This window comes from Vespa velutina, chromosome 3 (genome assembly GCF_912470025.1).
Source record: "Vespa velutina chromosome 3, iVesVel2.1, whole genome shotgun sequence".
NCBI lineage: Eukaryota > Metazoa > Arthropoda > Insecta > Hymenoptera > Vespidae > Vespa > Vespa velutina.
Genome location: NC_062190.1, coordinates 11,555,779 through 11,578,986, shown reverse-complemented (window position 1 = coordinate 11,578,986; position 23,208 = coordinate 11,555,779). Strand labels below are relative to the sequence as shown.

General features: G+C 39.3%; 2 protein-coding genes across 9 annotated transcripts in view; both read left to right on the top strand.

The window, feature by feature from the left end:
- Positions 1 to 17,250, top strand: part of LOC124947551 — a 57,543-nt gene extending 40,293 nt beyond the window's left edge. For 3 of the 7 annotated variants that reach the window (XM_047489856.1, XM_047489854.1, XM_047489857.1), the window contains exons 5-12: positions 11,544 to 11,738; positions 11,902 to 12,043; positions 12,163 to 12,380; positions 12,484 to 12,806; positions 12,972 to 14,420; positions 14,540 to 14,699; positions 14,805 to 14,973; positions 15,072 to 17,250. In XM_047489856.1, the coding sequence (XP_047345812.1) occupies positions 11,544 to 11,738; positions 11,902 to 12,043; positions 12,163 to 12,380; positions 12,484 to 12,806; positions 12,972 to 14,420; positions 14,540 to 14,699; positions 14,805 to 14,973; positions 15,072 to 15,258 (2,843 nt within the window). In that variant the 3' untranslated portion in view covers positions 15,259 to 17,250. The remainder of the gene's footprint in view (positions 1 to 11,543; positions 11,739 to 11,901; positions 12,044 to 12,162; positions 12,381 to 12,483; positions 12,807 to 12,971; positions 14,421 to 14,539; positions 14,700 to 14,804; positions 14,974 to 15,071) is intronic. The other 4 variants (XM_047489858.1, XM_047489859.1, XM_047489861.1 and 1 more) reach the window with 4 other exon arrangements.
- A 3,042-nt stretch (positions 17,251 to 20,292) lies between these two features.
- The window catches only part of LOC124947556 (netrin-1-like), a 110,849-nt gene continuing 107,933 nt past the window's right edge, over positions 20,293 to 23,208 (top strand). For both annotated transcript variants that reach the window (XM_047489876.1, XM_047489875.1), the window contains exon 1: positions 20,293 to 23,208. This exon is cut by the window's right edge and continues 3,361 nt beyond it. The gene's annotated coding sequence lies outside the window, so the exon portion shown is untranslated.

Below are 23,208 nucleotides of genomic sequence, written 5' to 3'. Positions count from 1 at the left end.
AATATCCCCGGATGTTGGTACGCGTTTCTTCTTCTACTTCTTCTTCTATTTCTCTTTCTCATCGTGGTCTCCTCGTAGTTCGCGTCATAAATTTAGCCTCGCACTTTCCGCGCGCAAGATTTAATCTTTAGTTAGCGCGATATACCTATACCATATAACATCGGCTCTTGTAGTCGCTCGAATTCGCAGGACGTAGCAATTGGATCATATCCTATGGCTCTCGTCTTCGATTCGACGACGTATCGTAACGTATCGTATCGTATCGTATCGTATCGTATCGTATCGTATCGTAGTAACATTGACGTTAATCCGTTTTCCACGATAACACCTTTCGATACATATCGATTTTTACATTATACGTCCATCGTCCGGACGCTATCTTGGGGCTTTGTCAACATTAAATCCGGAAACATATGCGAGCCATTGACATTTGTCATACGTTCTCAACATATTCGGAACCATAAGTTTTACCACGTATGTATTATAGTACATACGAATATTTCAAATAAAAATATTCAACGTAAAAATAATCTTTTACTCGTTTCTTCAAGCTTATCGGCCAGGCTCGTATCTCTCTCTCTCTCTCTCTCTCTCTCTCTCTCTCTCTCTCTCTCTCTCTCTCTCTCTCTCTCTCTCGGGATTTTAGCCAGTTCTCATGAATCGGCAACTTTCACCTCGTAGAAGCAGACGCACGCTCGAATTTTGGTTAACAGCGACGAGGTGGAGATCGAGCAGAGAGAGAGAGAGAGAGAGAGAGAGAAAGAGAGTGAGAGCGGGATAAGGGGGAGAGGAAGGAACCTCGAGCCCGCGTCTCTCTCTTGAGCCAATTAAGGAGTTTGAGATCGGCTATGTGCGCGAGCGTTCATCCACCACCTCCGCATTTTAAGGAAAGGTAGAAAGGTTAAACGCAACGACGACGACGAGGAGTTGTCCTCGAAAAGTTTCGTGTATTCGATGTTCTCGCGATGAGAGCTGCTAGCCATATATATTGGTCGAAGATTGGACGACAAAGCCGCAAGGTAGCGTGCGTGTGCGTGTGTACGATCGAGTATGTGTTCGAGTGAGGTACCGTATAGTCTTGTCGCTGTGTTACGGAGCCCGCAACATGGTAGAAATGAGCAGTAAGAATAATGTAGCGACCCGCTTTGCGCCATTGGCGTCAGCCAGCAACTCGAGTAACCTTAATCGGAGGAGATTTGCTCTTGCCTTCGTTCTACGAGCTGTACGCGAGCTTTACTTGCCTACTCTACTTGGCCTAGGTGAGCTCGTAGAGCTGCTACACATTCACACCGAGGCTTTCGGAGGACATTGGAAAATTCATTTGCACGCTTCTACGCTACCTCATCTTCTCTCTCTCTCTCTCTCTCTCTCCCTTTCTCTTCCAGCCTCGTAACTTTACGTAGTCATAGCCATTTCTGGTTACGGCTCGAAATTCTCTCAGTCTACTACCTACTCGCGAAATATTCTGGATGATCATAGGAGATCCTAGATCGTGCTTGAGCCAGAGGGATCGTAGCGATTACTTTTGACTACGTTCGCTCGACCGTATTCCGTTCATAGAGATTCAACTCGAGATTCGAAATTCGACAGGATTACCGAAAAAGAGACGTAGCAGGAATTCTTTTCGAGTAGTCCACGAAAATTCAATTTCGATAAGGATGTTATCGAGACGTCTCTTTTGAAGATCATCGAATAACCGTACGTTATTCCGTTTTCTACGGAGTTTCGCCGCGCTGTGAAGTCTCGGCGCGCATTGCGGTGCAGAAAGAGGAAAAGAAGAAGAAGCATCGAATAATTTCATCGAATAAAGTTTCGCCTCGAAGTACCGCCGGCGTGCCGACGAAGCTACGATTTCGAGTTGGTACGTGATAGTAACGAGCTGTGAGAATAATGCAACTCGACCTGCTTTCAGGCATTGGCGTCGACCGACAACCGAATAACCTTAATCGCTCAAGAGTTTCGTCTTGCGGGACACCCCACGAAAAATGGTCTCCTTCTTTTCTTTCTTACTGCATCGATGTCTTTCTTCGATCTTAATTACGGGATATGATATTGAAAAATCGAAAAAATTAATCTATGAAATTGGTATTATTAAAAGTCAACGACATATTGAAACCTTTCGAAAAGTTCACATAGCAATTTTTAATTATACGTATGTGTGCGCGCACGCGTATGCATATATAGAATTTAATTAAAAGTCGCTTCGAACTTTTCGAACGTGGCAATAATTTAAGCGCACGTATTTTCGTATTCGAAACTAGTTCGAATCCAATTCCATTAAGGACCAATATATAAATTAATATTATACCGTCTATTTTATAGATCGACCTTCCTTCCGCCAACCCAAAAGGTATGCACGTTTTCATAGATATTTTGGATTCCCTAGCGTGTCGGTGGTTATCGATTGGAAAGGTGCCAAAGAAATTTTATAAAAAATTAATGGAGTTTCGTTTTTCTTTTCTTTTCTTTCCTTCCTTTCTTTCTTTTCTTTTTCTCTTCTTTTTCTTTTCTTTTTTTTTTTTTTTTTTTTTTTTTTTTTTTTTTTTTTTTTTTTTTTTTTTTTTTTTTTTTTTTTTTTTTTTTTTTTTTTTTTTCATAACGACGCGACTCTCTTCTTCCTCGCATTGACACGCATTTTGCCGCAAGTTCGAGAACAAATGCAATACGCGATAATATATCGTGTTTTGGCCGTTTGCCCCGGTATATCCCGGTTAAGTACATTTACGTGGTTTTTTTCGACCAGGACGAAGATCATCGAAAAGTTGGGAACATTAAGGTATTCGCGGATTTAAATTATCGCGAAGTAAAGCCGTAGACGGTTAAAACGTCTCGCGAATTCTGCCCGTTCGAATCTGTAAGTGCAAAAGCTTGTCCGAGGAAAGGCAAGGTCATCGATTATTCCATACGATCGGAGTAGGATCCCTTTTTAATCGCGACCTTCCGATTCGAAAATTCAAGTGGCTTCTGTTCATCGAAAATCATCCGTGTCGATAAAGGACGTAATAAGAAATCCTCCTTTGATTTCGTTAAAGTATAAGAAAATAACTCGAATTAAAAAGGATTTATCCCTAATCGATGATAGAAATCGGTATTTTAACACTTTGCTATATGATCCAGACTATCGAAAAGTAAGTAAAATAAAAAGGAAAAATGAAAAAGAAAAGAAGGAAGGAATCGTGTGGCAAGGAACGAGGGTAATCCGGTTTCGATCCCGTAGACACGCGTAGGACGTGCCCTGTTCCGGTCGAAAAACGTTTGAGCTCTGCGAAGCGTAGATCCAAGACTTGGAGGAAGGAGGAAGAAAACTCGAAAGTCTTTTTTCCTCCCTCCCTTTATTCCTCTCTCTCTCTCTCTCTCTCTCTATCTTTCTCTTAGAGTTAGGCGAGAGTAGCTCGTGCAAGAGGCGTGGTCCGCGTATTCCTCTCTTCGGTGTATTCGTCCGGTCCATGATGGTGAACGGACGAACGGACGAACGAACGAACGAACGAGCGAGCGAGCGAGCGAGCGAAGAGGAGCAGAAGCAGCGAGTATAAAACGTGCGCTCAACGGTGAAAATAGAGCGTGCAGAGAGGAGTTGGCCTAGTAACGGCATAAATCCTACGGTGGTGTCAACGTATCGTCAGCGCTTCGGCCAACGCTCTTTCTTTTCTTTTGGTCTCTTCGTTCGATGTACTTTTTTTCAAGGATTTTGCTTTCTTATATTTTTTTTTTTTTCTTCTTTTTTATCTTCCACTTGATCATCGCGATTCCATAGATAGGTATAGGATTCGATAGAACAGGAAAGGATTCGAAAGGTCATCATGACTCCTTAACTCAGCATAACCTAGGTATAATAATATACAGTGTATACATGTCGAGGGGAGGTTCGGTATGGTTCGGTCAAGTAACGAAGTACTTATACGAGTCCTTAGTAATGACGGTGTCACGCTGTCACTCGTGTCTCGACGGCGTGGCCCTATAATCCGACGACGGTCTTTCGAGCATGATCTCATCATGGAAAGCTACCAAAGCAGGTGTTAACGACGGTGCCGTGCGACAACCGAGCTAAAAAATATACTCTTTTTTTTTTTTTTTATTATACCTACACGCGTCTACATCATTTATCCTCATATCCCTATATAAGTCCGATGAATCGTCGTGCGTACTTGAATCCTTCGATCCTTTCGAGTAATCATCATTCGTTCGATCACGAATCGATTCTATCGTTTCATCGATCGATTCCTCGTGTCCCGTCCTTTTAAGCAGGATGAAAGAACGAGAGAAGTGATTAACGGGACGACGTCGAAAATCGTACTTAAACTCGAGCGGGTAACGTTATTAACGTCCTTTTTCGTAGTCCCAATTCGTTGCCGTTAGCCTCCTTTTACGTTCTCCACTTGGCGAGAAACGATCATTATACAAGTTTTAAACGAGCTAGCGGACCTAGCAACGTCCTAGAACGTTATCTGAGAGAAGCTGAAGTAATAGGGAGAGAAAGTTCAAGTTAAACTATATTATAATATAACCTGTCCCGTTTTAATCGATTCATATGACAGAGTTAGGGTTTTTGCTTAATATTTCTTTTTTCTTTTCTTTATTTTTATTTTTATTTTTTTTCTTTTTTTTTTTTTTTTTTTTTTTTTTCTTTTTTCCCCTTTTCTTTTCTCCTTCGTATTAGGAAGAGAAACAAGGAGTTAGCAGAACGAATTAACTGGGGGTTCGTGTAACTCATTATACCGGATTTTACGCGTCGTTGCGCGAATTTTTTGAAGGTGCATATCGCGAGCTCGTGCGTTCTCGCTTTATGCGCGTTGTTACGGTTGAGCAATTTTCACGAGAGAAATTTTTTTTCCTTCTTGTTTTATTTTATTTATTTATTTATATTTTTTTTCCCCCTTTTTGTTCTATTTTTCCATCTATTTTCTTTCCCTTCTTTTACGTTTTTCGGCATAGCCAGGAAACGCGCATCGGCGTTCGGTCGGTCCTGTATTGGGCGCGCCGCGTGTGTTCAGGAACAACGCGAATTTCAACAACGTGTCGTTCTATTATTCCCTATTTTTCTTCTTCTTTATCTTCTTTTCTTCCTTTTGTTGTCGAGAAAGAAGAGGGATTTAACCGACGCGATATTCACTGGCGGACGAGCGCAAACTATAGACAGGCGTTACGCGCCGTACGATGCGTGAAAGAGCAAATAACGCGGCGTGAAGCGCGTTTCTTTTTTTTTTTTTTTTGTCGTTATTTTTTTATTTTCCTTTTTTTTCTTTCCTTCTTTTTCTATCTTTCTTTTCAGAAAAGCTTCACACTTACCTTCGATCTACGTTTTCGCTAAAAAGGATTCACTATGCTTCTATCTTCTACCGTCACGATTCAAATTTGATAAATATTAAATATATATCGTTCATGGATTTCCAAATGTCATCGGGATATTCCGTGATTACTGTAGTTTCGTGCAATTGCATTCTGATCGTGATAGAAGAAGAAATTTTTATCTCAATAAAAATTTATATAAACTTTTAATCCAGAGAAGATAAACGTTACGTGAAACTTCGATATCCCCAGGATTGGCGATTAAACGATCTTGACTTTTATTTGTCCATTTTCTCGCTCTCTCTCTCTCTCTCTCTCTCATCATCTTTGTCGTGACGAACAGCCAGCCGTCCCTCGGATCGTTTCGTTCCTCCTCGTAACGCGGACGTATCGCACGTGCGCTCGAGATGTACGTGTCCCGAAGCGAAAGGGGGGGTTTTTATATAGAGAAAATCGAGACGAGACGCGACGATACTCGGTCGAGGTCGTCGAGAAGCCTTGACGAGCGATAGGTTACGATTAAACGAACGGAATACGCGTCCACGAGCACGCATCCAAGTCATTTCGATTTCCATCCATCCGTTCATCATACGAATCATTAGGTATCTTCTTTTATTAGCTCGCTATTGAGCGAGGGTGGGAGGGAGAGGGAGAGAGAGAGAGATGGTCTAACAAGCATGAAAAAAAAAGTAGGGCGATAGTAACTGACGAAATAAAGAGTGTTTATTTTCGAATCGTCCTTGTTATCGCGTGCGAGAAGATACATCTTTTTAAAAGAATATAAAGAAGAAAGAGAGAATGAGGGAGAAAGAGAAAGAGAACGAGGGGAGAAAGAGAAAAGAGATCACACCGCACGCAACGTTCTTGTCGACGACGTGTACATTTCATAGAGCATAGTCACGCTTCGATGCCGAAAACAGAGATTCTCTTCCTTTACCGGAAAAGCCGATTTCCTCGACTTTGCCCGCCTACGGATACACATATATATATATATGTGTGTGTGTGTGGGTGTGTGAGAGTGTGGGTGTGGGTGTGTATAGAGGAAGAGAGAGAGAGAGAGAGATAAGAATATAGAACGAGTAGGTATCTAAGCGTTAGCTATCGTTAAAGTATAAGAAACACGATCTAAGAAAAATCGTAAGTATTATTGTAAATTTAGCGAATTTTTCTTCGTTTTCTTAAGTCGTCCGCTTTCGTATTTAGCACAGGGACGGCCGGTGAACAACGATGACACGGTGACGGTTATGGATTAACAAAGTTGCGTGCCGCTGAGCGTATCGGCGTTGGCTCGCGCATACCGTACGTTAAAAAAAGGCTCGTGCACACCCTCGCCTTCGGTGAGGATGCCTGCTTGCTTGCTTGCTTGCCTTTCTGCCTTCAATACGCTCTCGCCTATGCCGCTCGTTAAATGGCTCTAAACGTCGACTTTGTACTTACCACTACTCTACTACTACTGTTACTACTACTACTGCTACTACTACTACTATTACTATTACTACTACACTACTACTACTACTACTACTACTACTACTACTACTACTACTACTACTACTACTACTACTTCTTCTTGTCTTACTATTAAAGCCTATTCTTATAAAGAACAAAGTATATTTATACATCATCGACGGTTTCGATCCTTTTTACAGCACTCGTGTACCAAATAGGGCTCTCTCTCCTTTTTATAAATACATAGGTATATCAAGTTGAGTCAATTTGTAAGTAAAATTTCTCCTTGGTACGGTTGACGGCGTCGTTGTTATTTCTTTATTATATTATGGGCAAATGTAAAAAGAAAAAAAAAAAAGAAGAAGAAGAAGAGAAAAAGAAAGAAAGAAGGAAGGAAGGAAGGAAGAAACAAAGTGGTTCTTTAGAATCTCAAGCGTAGTCGATAGGTTACAAAGAGACGCGCGAGTAAACATCGGCAAAGCTGTCGGAACGATAATACTAGGCGGTGTACTATGGCGCCGATCTCGCATTCCAAGCCACCCCGTATCGCGCCGATACCGTATAAGAATCAATTACCGACGGCCGTTTGTGCCAGCGTGATTAAACCGAGGACTAGAGCATGCCGAGAGAGAAAGACAGAACCTCGATATAAATAATGTAAATCACTTTGAGCTCGTGTCCAGGCCGATATTATCAGACCACCACCACCACCATCACCATCACCACCACTTCTTCTTCTTCTTCTTCTTCTTCTTCTTCTTCTTCTTCTTCTTCTTCTTCTTCTTCTTCTTCTTCTTTTTTTTCTCTTTCTTCTTTCTTATTCGTCGTCCTGCTGTCGAATGAATTTATCGTGTCCCGAACATAAGAAGGCGAATGGGCCCGAGCTAACTTTCCGTCCACCGTGGTTGATAATAATTTATTAATTTCGATCGAATCGATACTAGTTTCTTCTCTCTCTCTCTCTCTCTCTCTCTATCTCTTCAAAGGGTTTGGCCGATACTTGGAAAACAGAGCAATACTCTTTGGATAAGCCCGTCGTTCTCCTTCTCGATGCGACCGTTCGAATACTCATCGATTCTCCAGAAGAATATTTATTATTCCTTCGTGGGTAGGCTCTTGAACATAGAAATTGATTTATTTATCGAGTACGATCGTCATTCGATTAATCGTCTTCTCTTAAAAGACAGAGAAAGAGAGATAGATAGAAAGAGAGAGAGAGAGAGAGAAAGAGAGTGAGAGAGAGAGAGAGAGAGAGAGAGAGAGAGAGAGAGAGAGAGAGAGAGAGAAAGAGAAAGGATAGTTACGTTTGACGAGGCAATTACCTTAAAAGGATTTGCAAAATGTCAAGAAGCTTCGAAAAGTTTACGAATAATTCTTCGTGGACTCTAAAAGAGAGAAAGGGATAGATAGAGATAGACAGAGAGAGAGAGAGAGAGAGAGAGAGAGAGAGAGAGAGAGAGAGAGAGAAAGCGAGAAACAACCGTTCGGTCTTTCTCGTCGTTGGGCAAACATCCAAGCGAGTTCAATTTCTGCCCGTACCGAGTAACTTCCACCTTCTCTCTTTCTCTCGATGTTTCATGCAGGAAGCAGGAGTCGTTTTAGGAAAATTTTCAACGTTCTCTCTTCAGCGTGCATGTTAAAAAAAAATAATAATAAATAAATAAATAAATAAATAAAAAGAAAAAAATAAAGAGAAAAAAAAGGCAAGAGGAAAAAGAAAAAAATGGAAAGAAAAAAAGAAAAAGGAGAAACGTAACAAGGTCGAATCAAACAGATCCAGATTAGATCTTTTTGGCGACGGTGACCGTCAAAAGGTTACGTTTCTCCAGCTCTTCAGATTTTCTACATTACTTCGAGAATTATATCTCCAAGTTGATCGAACGCATTCAAGCATTGTAGAGATACGTTAGAAACGGGACAATTTCGAGGAAGTTTCGTGATCAATCGACATCGTGTAACGATTTTTCAAACGAACGAGACACAGTAAGAGAAAGAGCAAAGCGCGAAACGCGCCATTGAGAGTGTCAGACTCTCTCGATTCTATTCTGAGTCAACGACACCGGCACGTTGCGGCAAGGCACCTTCGTGCTCGGGTCCTTGACTTCTCTAGGCTACGAGCGCCGTTCGTTCCGAGACTTTTGCCTGCGATATACGAAGATAAAACGAGTAGTAGTACCGTAGCGTACCAGCATAGGCCACAGATAGGAATAGAGTCGGCACCCACTGTCTTTTCTCTCTTTCCGTCTTGTCCAAACGAAAGAAAGAGAAAGAGAGAAAGGGACAGAAAGGAACGGCTCCTTTCTTTCTATCTTGTCCTGATAAGCTCTTCATTATACCATTCAATTAGTATTCATAATATAAATATATATATATATATATATATATATAATGGAAAAGAATTTTTATGTTTCCTGAATCGAAGGTTGCTTTCCGCCGGCTCTTTCAGCAGTAAGAAAAAATAATATAGGAGAACTATTATAATACTCCTTATACAGATAGATAGAGATAGAGAGAGAGAGATAGATAGATAGAGAGAGAGAGAGAGAGAGAGAGAGAGAGAGAGAGAGAGAATATGTGTTAAGCAGGACGTTTGGCCGTGGCGAAAAATTCATTCGAGTTTCGGGAAAAACTCGTGAAGCACGTTTCAAATATGTCCGTGTGTTAGCTTTTGTCAAAAGGAGAGAAAAGATAGACGTGAAACGGAGCGGTGTCTCGCGTTTATCATCATCTTCCACGTTCCGTGCCATTAGATCGATGGGTCGCGTCTCTCTCTCTTTCTCTCTCTCTCTCTCGAACGGTGCCGGACAGTGACCCATTTGTCGTGTCCATGGTTTCCACCGATACACTCGTGTCTACATCTATAGACCTAGATCAACTGTGTGTAGGCACATACACGCGCTTATATACATTTTGAGTATATATACGTGTACTACATGGAAGGCTTTCCGGCATTGTTCATTGCGTTCCAACCATCCTCGTTGAACTTTCCACCGAGAGAGTCCTGAAAAGCTTTAGGTGACCTTTGCTCGGAAGAAAGATTACGTTCTCACGTTTGCAACACTCGAGTTAGTGAAACGAGAGAGAGAGATATATATATATATATATATTTAATGGACGTATTTAATAGCTCTGCCACCTCTGTTTCGTTGTCCCTCGTCATCGGTTCTTCGCCAGTCACATACATATAAACCTTCTAGGTTGAAAATATTTTCACGAGCCTCGTAGCGACCTTAATAGATCGCAAACAACGACACGACGACATAAACGTCGACGTGCGCGTCCCTGAGACATCCCAATACGTCGACCTTAAAATATCTTCTTGCTTCGCGAGGTTCGCGAGACGTTCTACTTTGGAACGGCCCGTCGAGACAGGAAAGGTATGAGATAGGTATTTCAAGAAAGAGAACTTTCCGAGCTTTTTCCCGGAGTATAACCTTCGTATGAATGAACATTGACTTTTTTCTTCGTGTCTTGTCAATAAGATACTAACCCGTTCCTCAATTGTTCCTTTTCACTAATATTTTCTATTTCGTTATTCTCATAGAAATGACATCTCGCATTTGATCCCATTCGCATCTCGAAAAACGTTATAGCACGATAACAAAGATTCTTATTTCAACCTTGAGAGAGTAAACAAAACAAAAAGGAACAAAAAAGGATTGAAACAAAAAACAAAAATCCGAGAAGAGAAAAAGGAAGACAAAAGAAAAAAGGAGAAAGAAAGAAACCGTCAAACCACAGATTGTTCTCGATTTGATCCATGATCGAACAGACGAGATAGAGTAGAAAATCTTTCGAACCGTATCCATATTCTTTTTCAATCGAACAAAGAAGAAACGAAAGGATTTCTCTCTTTCGTACGTAGTGAACGAAGAGAAATAAAAATCGGATCACGAAGGTCGAATCGAGTTCGAAAACGGTAGCAACAGCACGGCACATCGAAGACGATAAAACCTCGTTTCTCGCGATATTTTTTAGTAGGCATCCTAAAGGACGCGGCCTTTATCCTCGATCGGGCACGGCCCCGTCCGGCTAAGGATATATACACTCGAGAAAGCCAGCGTGTACCCTTCATTCACTTTGGCCTCGTCGCGAAACTTCATTTACTTGGCGCGCGCGCGAGGTCCATCGAGAGAAACAGATTTCTATGCGGCTGGATTGATGCTGCGCCCATCGACCGTCTCTCTCTCTCTCTCTCTCTCTCTCTCTCTCTCTCTCTCTCTCTCTTTTTCTCTTTCGTGTCCTTCATGCGTGATGTATACTTGGTGTTCTATTTTAAACGATCCACGCAAGTATCGACGAAATTATTTGACGATTGATTTTGAATTACTATAATCTTGAAACACATATTTGCGTTTGCCTGGTGTGTATCACCGTATATAGGAATACGTATTTCTCTCTCTCCCTCTCTCTCTCTCTCTCTCTCTCTCACGCATACAGCATGCGAGAGCACGCGCCTTTCCACGCGCGCGTGTCATCTACATGTGTGTGTATAGATATATATATGCGCGCGTTTAACCTACATAAGCGGAATCGCGATTGGGCGAAGTAAATGGCGGACGATCTTTCGGATAATCGATATGCACGTCACCGTAACGACAGTCCTACTACTCGCGAGGAGAAAGCCAGGTTTCGCTTAGCTCGGAACTTTGCGAGGCAAAGTTTCTTTCAACTTTCCTAGAATCGAACATAAATACATACATATAGTACATACATATAATATGTATATATATATATGTTTTTTTTTTTTTTTTTCAGATAAACATTGCGATCGACGACTTTTAATCGATTTTCATTTTGTCTGTTTGCAGGGTATTATCAGCCGGCTGGACCACTGATACAGCACCCGCCAACATTACCCCCGGTTAAGGGCCCACCACCGGAACCAACTCCCACGCCTCCTCAAAACTCGGAAGGCTCGGACGATTTGGTCGCGACATCGACCACTTCCGGTGGCACGAGTAGTACAGGTGCATTCAGATATTCCTATACAGCGGATATTCCAGGTCCGTTTTCTACCTGACAAATTCGATTTATCATTCATCGCTAGATAGAGTCGAAAAAGAGAAAAAGGAAGAAAAGAATCGTAGCAATTTCGAAGGATATCATCTTATAGGTCTATCCCATTTTACGATCTCTTTCGAACGAATCCTTCCTTGTATGTTTCAGGTGGAGGAGGCTTTTATAGGGCATATTGCCCTTCCTATTATAGCACGCCACCTCAGTATCAAGATCTCTGTTATCCACCTACGTATACCCATCCTCACGCTCATCCTCCGCCGTACTACAAGTACGCGCCAACTTACAGAAGGTAAGAACGATATTCTCCAAAGTATCTTTTGGAGAAGGCAAACGTGTGAGGCACACTTGAGCCCGCAATGCGAATAGGGCCATTCTACCGAGTGGACTCTTCTAGCATTCTGTAAAAAGATTTCTTTGTAGGCAGTACTATGGGTATCAGGAATCTGGTGGAGGCGGAGGACCGGGAGGTGGAGGCACGGCTGGTGGTCCTGGAGTCGTTGACTATCAACCACCGCCACCGCCACCCGGAGAATATCCCTTGCCTCCGTATTACGGGGGTTACCCTCCACCACCACCTCCGGCTAATCCAGCATATCTTCATTCTCAGGGAAGACCTTTCGTAGACCGTGAGTTTTCTTTTTTTTTTTTCTCCTTTAATGGAAACCCATGCCTTTTCTCTCCTCGAATGTGTTTTTATTAAATTCGATCTATGTTCGTGCCCTATCGTAGACGCAGCCTTCCAGGGTTGTCCGTGCCCGATGCAGTCATGTCCAAAAAACGTGGATACTGGGCCCCTTATTGGTAATGGTAAGGGAGCGCCAGTGGTATCGGGGCCCGGTCTGTCATTGCCGCCCAGTGCTTTGGTAGGTCCGCCCTCGCCAGCGAGGGGGCTAGCCGGGCTAGCGCCACCTCATGGTGCCAATGCCTGGGATACGGATCGTGTCCAACTCAACACTTTACGCAACCTCAATCAAAGCCAACCGGCTGTTCCACCGTCTCATAATCTCGTCGGTGGTCATAATCGTTCTCAGAACTCTGACTGCAGGAGCAAGGTATCGTTGCCTCCACTTCCCATAACTTTTCTATAATCTTCCATTCGTATTCGTATTTTCGTGCTAACTTTTCTTTTTTTCTCTCTTTCCTTTTCTCTCTCTCTCTCTCTCTCTCTCTCTCTCTCTCTCTCTCTTCCCCCTCTCCCCCCTCTTTCTTTCTCTTAGGACGAGAAGAATTGCACCGAGGACAAGTTGAGAAAGTGTGCCTGTCAGAAACACGGCTGCACATCTACTTGCGAGGTCAAGATGGAGACACTCTCGCCGAGCGAAAAGCTCACGGTTGGGAACTGTCCGAGCAGCAAGTTTCACGAATTCAAGCTTGAGAACAATAACGTTAAGTGCGAGTCCTGCAGCGTCGAGATCGGGGATAATTTGAGTTGCGCGGCGAATTGTAACGTGAAATGTGAGTCGGACTACAAGTGCGATATCATGAAGTGCGAGCAGTGCATGAAAGAGAGCAAAATGGCTATATTGGAGATTGACAAGGATTCGGGTATTTTACTGATCGACGATAAGCTCGACGCTGATCCGGACGTGAAGGAGGAGCTCAACGACGTCGTGGTGATAGGTAATGAGAATTGGAAAAAGCCGGATTACGAGCCGACAGTTCAAGAAACGGTCGAAGATAAGGAAGAGATCCCGGTCGAAAAGATTCCGGTTGAGGTTGAACAACCAAAGTGTCAAAAGGTAACCAAACGAAAATTGTCATTGGACAGTTTGTCGGATGGACGTAAGAAAAGGAAGGTTAGCAAGAGAACTCTGTCGGTTGGCTCGACACAAGATCTTAACGATAATACGAGCAAAGTGATAGCACCGATCGAGCCGCTTCTCGATAAGGTGGACGGTGTCAACGAAGCGTGCGTTTCGAAAAAGAAACAGGCCAAGAAGGAGAGTCAGCAGGTACAGGGTCAGAAACGTAAAGCCGAGACTCCTAACAGTTCGGAATCCGCGTCGAAAAAGTCCAAGTGTACGAAACAAGCGGCGTGTAATAACAGCTTGACGAGTAATAATTCAAAATCTCCGGCTAGCGATACTTCCATCATGGAGACCATCGATAAGGTTATACAGCAGAGCTTGCAAATGACCCAGAAGAAGGATCGGAAGACAAAGATTAACGATAAGTCGGAAAATAAGAAGAACAAGGGTACTAGTATCTTAAAGAAGGTTGGTAAAAAGTTGGGCTTGGCTAAGGAATTGGAGAAAATATCGAAGATAGTAACGAAGATCAGTCAGAGCAAGGGTAAAACTGAGAAAACGAAGGCAAAAACGCAGGATGTCAAATCTAGAAGCAGAAGCAAGGGCAAATCGCAGGAGACAAAGTCTGCTAAGGGTCAGGATACAAAATCGAAAGATAGCACGAAGAAAAACGAAGCGGCGAGCAAAGGTTGTAAGGCCGGTGGCGAGGCTAGCGAAGAAACGAAGAAGCCGGCATTGATCAAGAAGAAACGGAAGAGCGCGAAGAAGTCTAACGTAAAGAGAGCAACCTCCAAAATCGAGGATACCTTAGGAGGGAGCGAAAATTTGTCGCTCGCTAGAAAAACATTTTTAAAGCCGAAATGGAGTAACGGCTGGAGTTGGGAGGGTGACGCTTTCGAAGCCAAAGTTTACTTAACGGTAATAATATAATAATGATAATCTCGCGTGAGATTGTACAATATTCAAAGGATTAATACAATTTTCATTCGATCGGAACTTATATATATATATATATATGTCTTTGTATGTATTCGTAGAACGAGGAGTCGGCTATACGTCGGTGTTACGCCAGCATGAAGCACGAGAGCGGCGATGTCCTGAGACCCAGAGACTGCGTTTTACTTAAGAGTGGACCAAGGAAGGCCGATTTGCCGTTCGTTGCGAAGATAGCTGCGCTTTGGGAAAATCCGGACGACGGTAAGTTAGTTTGAAATTTTTATCTCTATCCTTTCCCCCTCCCTACTCGCCGTGTCTTATTCGCCGTGTTTTCGACGGAGATGAAAAAATATTTTATCTTTCCAGGTGAGATGATGTTTTCGCTACTGTGGTACTACAGGCCGGAACACACGGAACAGGGCCGTACGCAATGCGACACCGAGGACGAGGTGTTTGCTTCTCGCCACAGAGATGCCAACAGTGTCGCTTGCATAGAGGACAAATGTTATATTCTAACGTTTAACGAGTATTGTCGGTGAGTTTATTCGGTTATAAAATATAAAACCATTTTTTTTTTTTTTTTTTTTTTTCTTTTATGACATTCCAATTGCAAATTTATATTTTCTCTTTTAGCTACCGCAAGAATTTGCGAAGAATCGAAGAGGGTTTGGAGAGTCCCGGTTTAATAGTTCCACCGGGGGACCAAGTATATCCGAGAAAGAATCGGCAACCACCGATACCAGTACCATCGGACATGGTACTCTTCTGTCGGCGCGTTTACGATTATCGCGGAAAAAAACTCGTAAAGAATCCTGGATGACTCGAATTCCTATAAGATACTTCGAATAGGAACAAATGGAATGCACAAAGTTTGCGGGCCACATTGAAACTGGACGCAGGTTTCCCCTCAAGCTTAATTAGCGTCGTATCGAGCGATTCTTCTTGATCTCTCTCTTTCTCTCTCTCTCTCTCGTTTTTCTCCTTTCCTCTTTTATTTACTCGTCAATTTTCAATAGGATCCTATTATTTCTGTGTCAATTTTAAACAGACATTTTTTCGATATAATTTCCTTTCGAATTTCTCGCAATATTTTCCAAGTTTTTTTTTTTTTTTTTTTTTTTTTTTTTTTTTTTTTTTTTTTTTAATCCTTTCTATATTATCGAGTTATACATATTGTCACGAAATATATGTTTAAGTTATTGCGAGATGATACAAATGAGATCACGATGAATCATTCATAAAGAAAAAAAAAAAAAAAAAGAAAAAAAAAAAAAAGAAAAAAAAAGAAAACCTGACGATATCCATTTCTAGATTACGCGTCGATCGAACGATCGTTTCTAAGATCCAACAAAAAAGACAACCGTTTATTTGTTAATCATACGTATAATCTCACACATAATTAATATATATGTATATATATAAAAATATATAAATACACACACACACACATATATATATATATATATGTATGTGTGTGTGTATATGTATATATATATATATATATCTTCGATATCTTCCCGATATCTTTCCTACATCAATAGAACGATAGTAGAGGAAGAATACGATCGTTCGCAATCGACGCGAATCGTCGCGTATCGACGACGTAAGAGCGTTTATAGCGAATTAGTAGGATTTGACAATTTTATAGAAGAGAATATAATATTTTTTGCGACATAGAGCGTGTACGAGCTTTAAATGAATATTTTTCACATAGGAGGTACAAAATATACGACGCGGTCGTCTATTAAAAGCGACGTGATCTTTCTTGGTGGGAACCTTCGGACAGTTTCAAAGTATAGGAATCAGAAAAAAGAAAAGAACAAGAAAAAGAAAAATAGAGCACTCGACCATATTTAGCGAAGAAAAGGAAAAAAAAAAAAAATAATAATAATAATACAGAAATTTAGCGATGTAAGGAGCGCGCGATACGCGTTTTCTCGCGTTTCTCGATTTAATGAAAAAGAAACATTCTGGTAGATCTAACAGCGGCAAGTGTGACGTGACACTTTCGTAAATCCATTTTGCGTAGCATCCATCGTTCGAAGTGAATATCGTAAGGTGTTCCGAGGTTAACGAGAGCACAGAACTGCAAAATAAAGATAATGAATTCTTAAGAGAAGCAAGAAAAGGAAAAGGAAGAAAGGAAAAAAAAAGAAAGAAAGAAACAAAGGAACAACATGGGGGGGGAGGGGAACAAAATTAAAGAAAAAAGGAAATACTGTCAGACCCGCGCACACGCATCATCATTCCCGAGTATATTATCATTATTGTTATCGTTAATCGACGATGTAAAACCCATTTTCTCGTGGTCCAGCACGTAGAGAAGAGGATAGAACGATTTCTGGATGTTTCTAAGCTCGATTTGATCGATCAGAAAAAACAAAAAAGAAATTAAGAAATAAACAAAAAGGAATAAAGAATCTCCTTACTCGCAGCTCCCATTCGTCGTCTTATCGAAATCGTTTGATTTTTTTTAAAAAGAGAAAAGAAAAAATTTTTTGTTCGACGAATCGAACGTAATCGGTTTTTTTTTTGTTTTTTTTTCTTCTTTTCCCCGTGTCAAATACGACGCGCGAGTAATCGAATCCGGAGATTTGTTTTTAATCTCGAAAGAATTTTTACTGCAAACATTCGATCGGTAGATATTTTGTCCAGTCTCGAGTACGAATTGCTACAAAGTCGATGAATGAAAGGTTAAACGAGTCGTGTTTCACCAACGTTGGTTTTTTGTTTTGATTTTTTGTTTCTCTCTCTCTCTCTCTCTCTCCCTCTCTCTCTCTCTCTCTCTCTCTCTCTATCTATCTATCTCTATTCAACAGAAGCAAACGCGGAAATTTTATTTTTTCATCCAATACCCTCATCGTCCGGCGATAGTCTCCCACGCGCATCTACCACACATCATAGCCACGTACAAACATTCGCATATACGCGCACGCGCGTACACGCACACATACAAACACCATACTGCGAGTCTCGGGAATACACGATTTTCTTTTCTTTTTTCTTTTACATATTTTTCTCGCAACTTTGTCTTTTTGTTTCTTTTCTTTTCTTTTTTTTTTCTTCCCCCCCCTCTTTAATCACGATCTCTCGTTCAATCGCGCGAGAAGCGTGATTATTTATAATATTATTATTATTACTATTCTTCCCCTATAGTCCCTTCCTTATCGACCTCCTCCCCCCTTTAGTAGTAAATATTATTGCGAGTCATCGTAAAGTATAATCCATTTAGTGAGTAGCAAATGTATGACGGTAGTATGCCAAAAAAAAAAAAAAAAGGAAATAATTAAAAAGAAAGAGAAGAGAGGTGTACGTGTTCGAAAAGACGTCGAACGAGGAGAAATAAAAAATATTTCTATTTTAAATGACGTTAACGCGCGAGTTACGAGTAAAAGTCACGTGACTCCACGTCCGAAGATTCGTACATTAAACAAACACACACACACACACACACACACATACACACACGCGGAATCTTTTCCCTTATTAATAATAAAAACGTTAGCCACTTCTATACAAAATTCCAAGTTGAAACGAACAACCACGTTAATTTTGTTTATTTGTTGAATGGAGGGTGATTTGTTAGAAATTATATTATTTAAAATTAATATATTTGATGATACGATTTTCTTATTATTATTATTATTATTATTATTATTATTATTATTATTATTATTATTATTATTATTATTATTATTATTATTACTCTTCTTATTATATATTATAACTATTATATTATATAATTATTATTTTTATTATTATCATGAATCACCATTATTATTATTATTGTCGTCATTATCATTCTCATTGTCGACACCACCATTATCATTATTATTATAACTATTATTATATTACTATTATTATTATTATTATTATTATTATTATTATTATTATTATTTAATATATAATATATTGGACATAGGTGTTAAGTTATATCTCATGGGCATACGAAAGAGAAAGTATGAGAGTGAAAAGCGTGCCTGTTCTTTGCGTATGTATGTAAGACATGAGAAAGAGAGAGAGAGAGAGAGAGAGAGAGACGATAATCGGAAAATGGAAAATACAAAAAAGGATAAGGTAGAAATATGTTTGAACGAAATACGAAAATGACCCCTTTCCCCAAGTACCAAAATATGCTCATACGAAAAATTGTCTTCGACCGTGATTATTTGGTGTAAACATACGATATATGTGTGTATATATACACACCCACACATGATATGTATATATACAGAGACATACACTCACACGTATATATACATGAATTTTATATTTAGTAATTTATTTGGTACTAATTAATTTAGCGAGAAACTATTTAGAAACTGATGCGAAATCTCGATGATCGATATTCAACGATATAGAAAAGAGAGGTAATAGGTGACCTTAGATACGTAATTAGATAAGTAATGAAATAAATCCAAAGATGAAGAAAATCTTTTTACGATCGTCGAGAGATCGCGTCGTTGTGCATACTTCCAGGATTTTTACAGCTATATACACAGACATACACATATACATACACAATTTAATATTCCTCTATAGATTCTTTTGAATATTTTTTCTATTTTATTAAAAATTTCTTTTTAATTTTCTTCTTTTTCTCTTTATGTCGTAATGACAGACAGACAGACAGAGAGTGAGAGAGAGAGAGAGAGAGAGAGAGAGAGATAGAGAGAGAAAAAGAGAAAGAGACTCGTCGATTGGATTTTACAAAACAGACCGAAGATTAACGCGCAATAAAATAATTTAGCGATTAATTAGTGGAAATCATCGAAAGCGATCGTGGACAGATTGCTATGTTGTAAATACTTGTATTTTACTCGCGTTTCACATTAAGAACTTGAGGAATGTTTTGGCTTTTTACGAAAAGAAGAAAACGAAAAGAGATGGAATGCTTTACGAGTATAATGATTAGAGTGAAGGAGAAAATAAATGCGTTGGTGAAGACGATGAAAAATGCGGTGAAAGACGCGCATAAGGAGAAGAGAAAAAAAGGAAAAATATTACATGCATATATAATCTATATAAATTGTTTACATGGGAACATTGCACAAAAATGCATATCCTCCGTTAATTTCTTATCGCTGCCGAATTCCCATTGAAGACTGTAATTTTCGTAAAAAGATGGAGAGAGAGAGAGAGAGAGAGAGAGAGAGAGAGAGAGAGAGAGAGAGAATGATAAGAAGATTAAAATGAAAGAATGAGAATGAGAATGAACGAATGAAAGAGAGAAAGAAAGAAAGAGAGGAAGGAAGGAAGAAAGAAAGAAAGAAAGAAAGAGACGCACGAGTCTCGGCGTAAAAATTTTACACGTGTGAGCCTCTCCCTTGTGCATTGGCTTTTATCAAAAAATACAATAACAGTTTGCGAACAATGAACCAATGAAATTTTATCGTTGAAATAATATCGTCGAACAGTTCGTTGCTTCGTTCGAGAGACAAAAAAAAATATAATCGAAAAAAGTTGATTCGTAATCCATTCTTTGTTCTTTATACTTTTCTTTTCACTTTTCATGTGTAGAATTATGCGAAATTTAATCTATTGCGATGTAAGGAAAATAATAAAATTTCGAAATGCGTTCTTCATTTAATTTTTCTTCTTTCTTTTCTTTTTTTCTTTTTCTTTTTTTTTTTTTTTTTTTTTTTTTTTTTATTTGTCAACTCGAACAAATTAATTACTGGTAATGATAAAAGAACGAAACGGTAAACTGAACGACGATTCTCTGTGAAAAAGAGATAAAATAAAAGAAAAAAAAATAGAGAGAGAGAGAGAGAGAGAGAGAGAGAGAGAGAGAGAGAGAGAGAAAGGGAAAGGAGAAAGAGTTATTGTTTCTACACGAAAATTAAGATAAAGATATATGGAACATATATATATGTATTTATATATATATATGTAAATATATAAAATTATATAAATATATATATATATATATATTAGAATAATGAAGGTATATAATAAAAATATATACATATAAATGTATATGATCAAGATGAGTAGAATGATGATACGAAAAAGCTGGAGCGGGAAAAATGATCGTAGGAAAAGAAAGAGAAATGTGGAAAGTGTCTCGTATGAGAAGGAAAAAAAAGGGACAAATGTTAACACTTAAAAATGCATATAGCAAACTCACCGGAGGGTATATACACGCGCGTACGCACATACCAACATACACACGAATAAAAAAATTCGTACGTATGTGGCGCGTGAACACAGGTACGGTACAGAGATATACGTGATACTTCGAAAAACAAAAAAATGATGACGACGAACAAAAAAAAAAAAAGAAAAAGAAAAAGAACGAAAGAAAGAAAAAGACAAAGAAAAGTGCCAGAGGCGCGTTCCTAGGAATTTTATCACTGCTAAATGCATATACACGTACATAAACACGAAAACACACATAAATACAAACTCTTTTATGTCCCCGCCTGTCGTCTCAGCATATCTCGGCCATACTTTTAACGAGAGTCTGCCTTTTATGAAGTAAATTTTCCTTTCAATCTGTTTTAGATCAATGCGCTTCGAAAACCGATAAAATATGTATCTATCTCTGTCTCTGTGATCTCGTTCGTGGACTTTTTAAACGATATGGTCGACGACACGATCGCCATTTTTGAGACGAACTAGATGTATTTATAATTAGCGTAATCACCGATGGAAAAGGACGCTTCTATCTCGAATAAAAGACGACGATAGGAGCCGATCGTTTCATTTGTGAATAACGTTTAGGACAAATTCTAGATTCTTTGCACGATGGAATTAAAACGATTACCGATGTAGAAATATTTTTCTTTTCTTTTTTTATTTGTTATAGAAAAAAAAAATACTGATTAATCTTCTCTGGATGATAAAAAATTTGCATATCATTTCTCTCTCTCTCTCTCTCTCTCTCTGTCTCTCACTCTCTTATTCTTTAATTTTGTGTTTTTACATTGATATCCATGTTTCAGAAAAAAATAAAAAAATAGAAAAATAAAAAAATGAATAAAAAAAATAAAAAAGGTAAAAAAATGAAAAATATGTTAACATATTCATTAATTAAGACACTTTCGTTCCATCGCGCGCAGAATCTCTCTCTCTCTCTCTCTCTCTCTCTCTCTCTCTCTCTCTCTCTACTTAAACGAATTAGTAGTTAAACGGTATATAAAGAGAAAGAAAAAAAAATGTTTTCGGTGATTCCCACTCGTGAGTTGCTAATTGAGGAACAGAATAAAATTAATAATAATAATAATAATAATTATAATAATAATAATAATAATAATAATAATAATAATAATAATAATAAGAGGATTATAAAAAGAGAAAAGTTACTAGAGAGAGCGATAAAATACAGGACACAGAAATACAACACATAATACACAGATACACACGCATCGATCAGTCCGATAAGTTTTCTCTCCTCCGAACCGACCGATCGTTTCACCGCCACTGAGAGCTTCCTCGAGGTGTCACGCGTTACTTTCAACGGTATTTCGTACAAATACTATATTAACTTTTTAGGCGTAATGTAAGCTTCGTAGAGAGAACAAACGAAAACAAGAAAAAAAAAAAAAGAAAAAAAAAAAAGAAAGAAAGAAAGGAAGGAAAGAAGGAAGGATGGAAAGAATTAAGAAAATAAAACAGAGAGAAAAATATGAGCAGGAAAAGCGCGAATCGCAACGGACACGAGCGGTCATTTTAATAAATTATATTTATATATGTATATCACACGCGTATTATACATATGTACGTATAATATATATAATATATCAAACAAACGAAATTCATTTCGTGACTTTTCTAGGATTCGAGATCTAAATTGATCTCTCTCTCTGAAAGATAAATGAAAGAAAAAATATAAACAAAAGAAAAAAGAAGAAGATGAAGATGAAGAAGAAGAAGAAGAAGAAGCCGCCGCTTTCGTCTCGTTGCGATTCTTTTTAGTACCGCAATGTGTTTTTCACGGATAACTCGACGTAAACTTTCGCGACCAACCGCAAAAAGATTCGCGAACGACGTGGAGGATACTCGTCGTTGTCTTGTAACATTGTAAAATACCATGAAATGGCGAACGTTTAATAAATTATTTGATCAGAATCTATCTTATCTTCCTCCCCGTCTTCATATTCATCTTTTCTTTTCTCTTTCTTTTTTCTACTTATGTTTTAAAGGTAAAACACGCTCGATCGTATCAAAATCTTTTTCTTTTCTTTTTCTTTTTTTCTTCCTCGTCGAAGAGGATCAATTTTACGGTGGACGGCGTTAATCCGAAAAGAATCATCGATCCCAACACGAATCTCTCGATCTTTACGATAATTACAACGTATAGACGCGATAATCGTTCGATCGTTTGAATCCTTTTTAGAAGAAGAAGAAGAAGAAAAAGAAGAAGAAGAACAAGAAAAAACTCCGCCGTCTAATCCTAACCCTAAGATAAATTCATTCATCCAGGATTATATTGTTTCCTCTCATTGTTCGTTCCATTAAGAAAACTCGTTCAAAGTACTTCCGACCGGAGGGGGGAAAGAGAGAGAGAGAGAGAGAGAGAGAGAGAGAGAGAGTTTGGGTTATGGGACGCGCGCGAACTTTTAAAGTTTGAAAGCGGCGTAAAACAAACATGAAAAATAAAAATAAAAATAAAAAGAAGAAGAAGGAAGTCGAGGCTAAGCCGAAAAGCCCAAAGTCAGGGACCGTCATCACGGGCGCGCGTGTCCGGCTCGCTGCCCGCCGAGATTATATTAATTCGATTAACGAATGCTGCTCGTTGAAGGGTTCCGGATATATACTCACATAT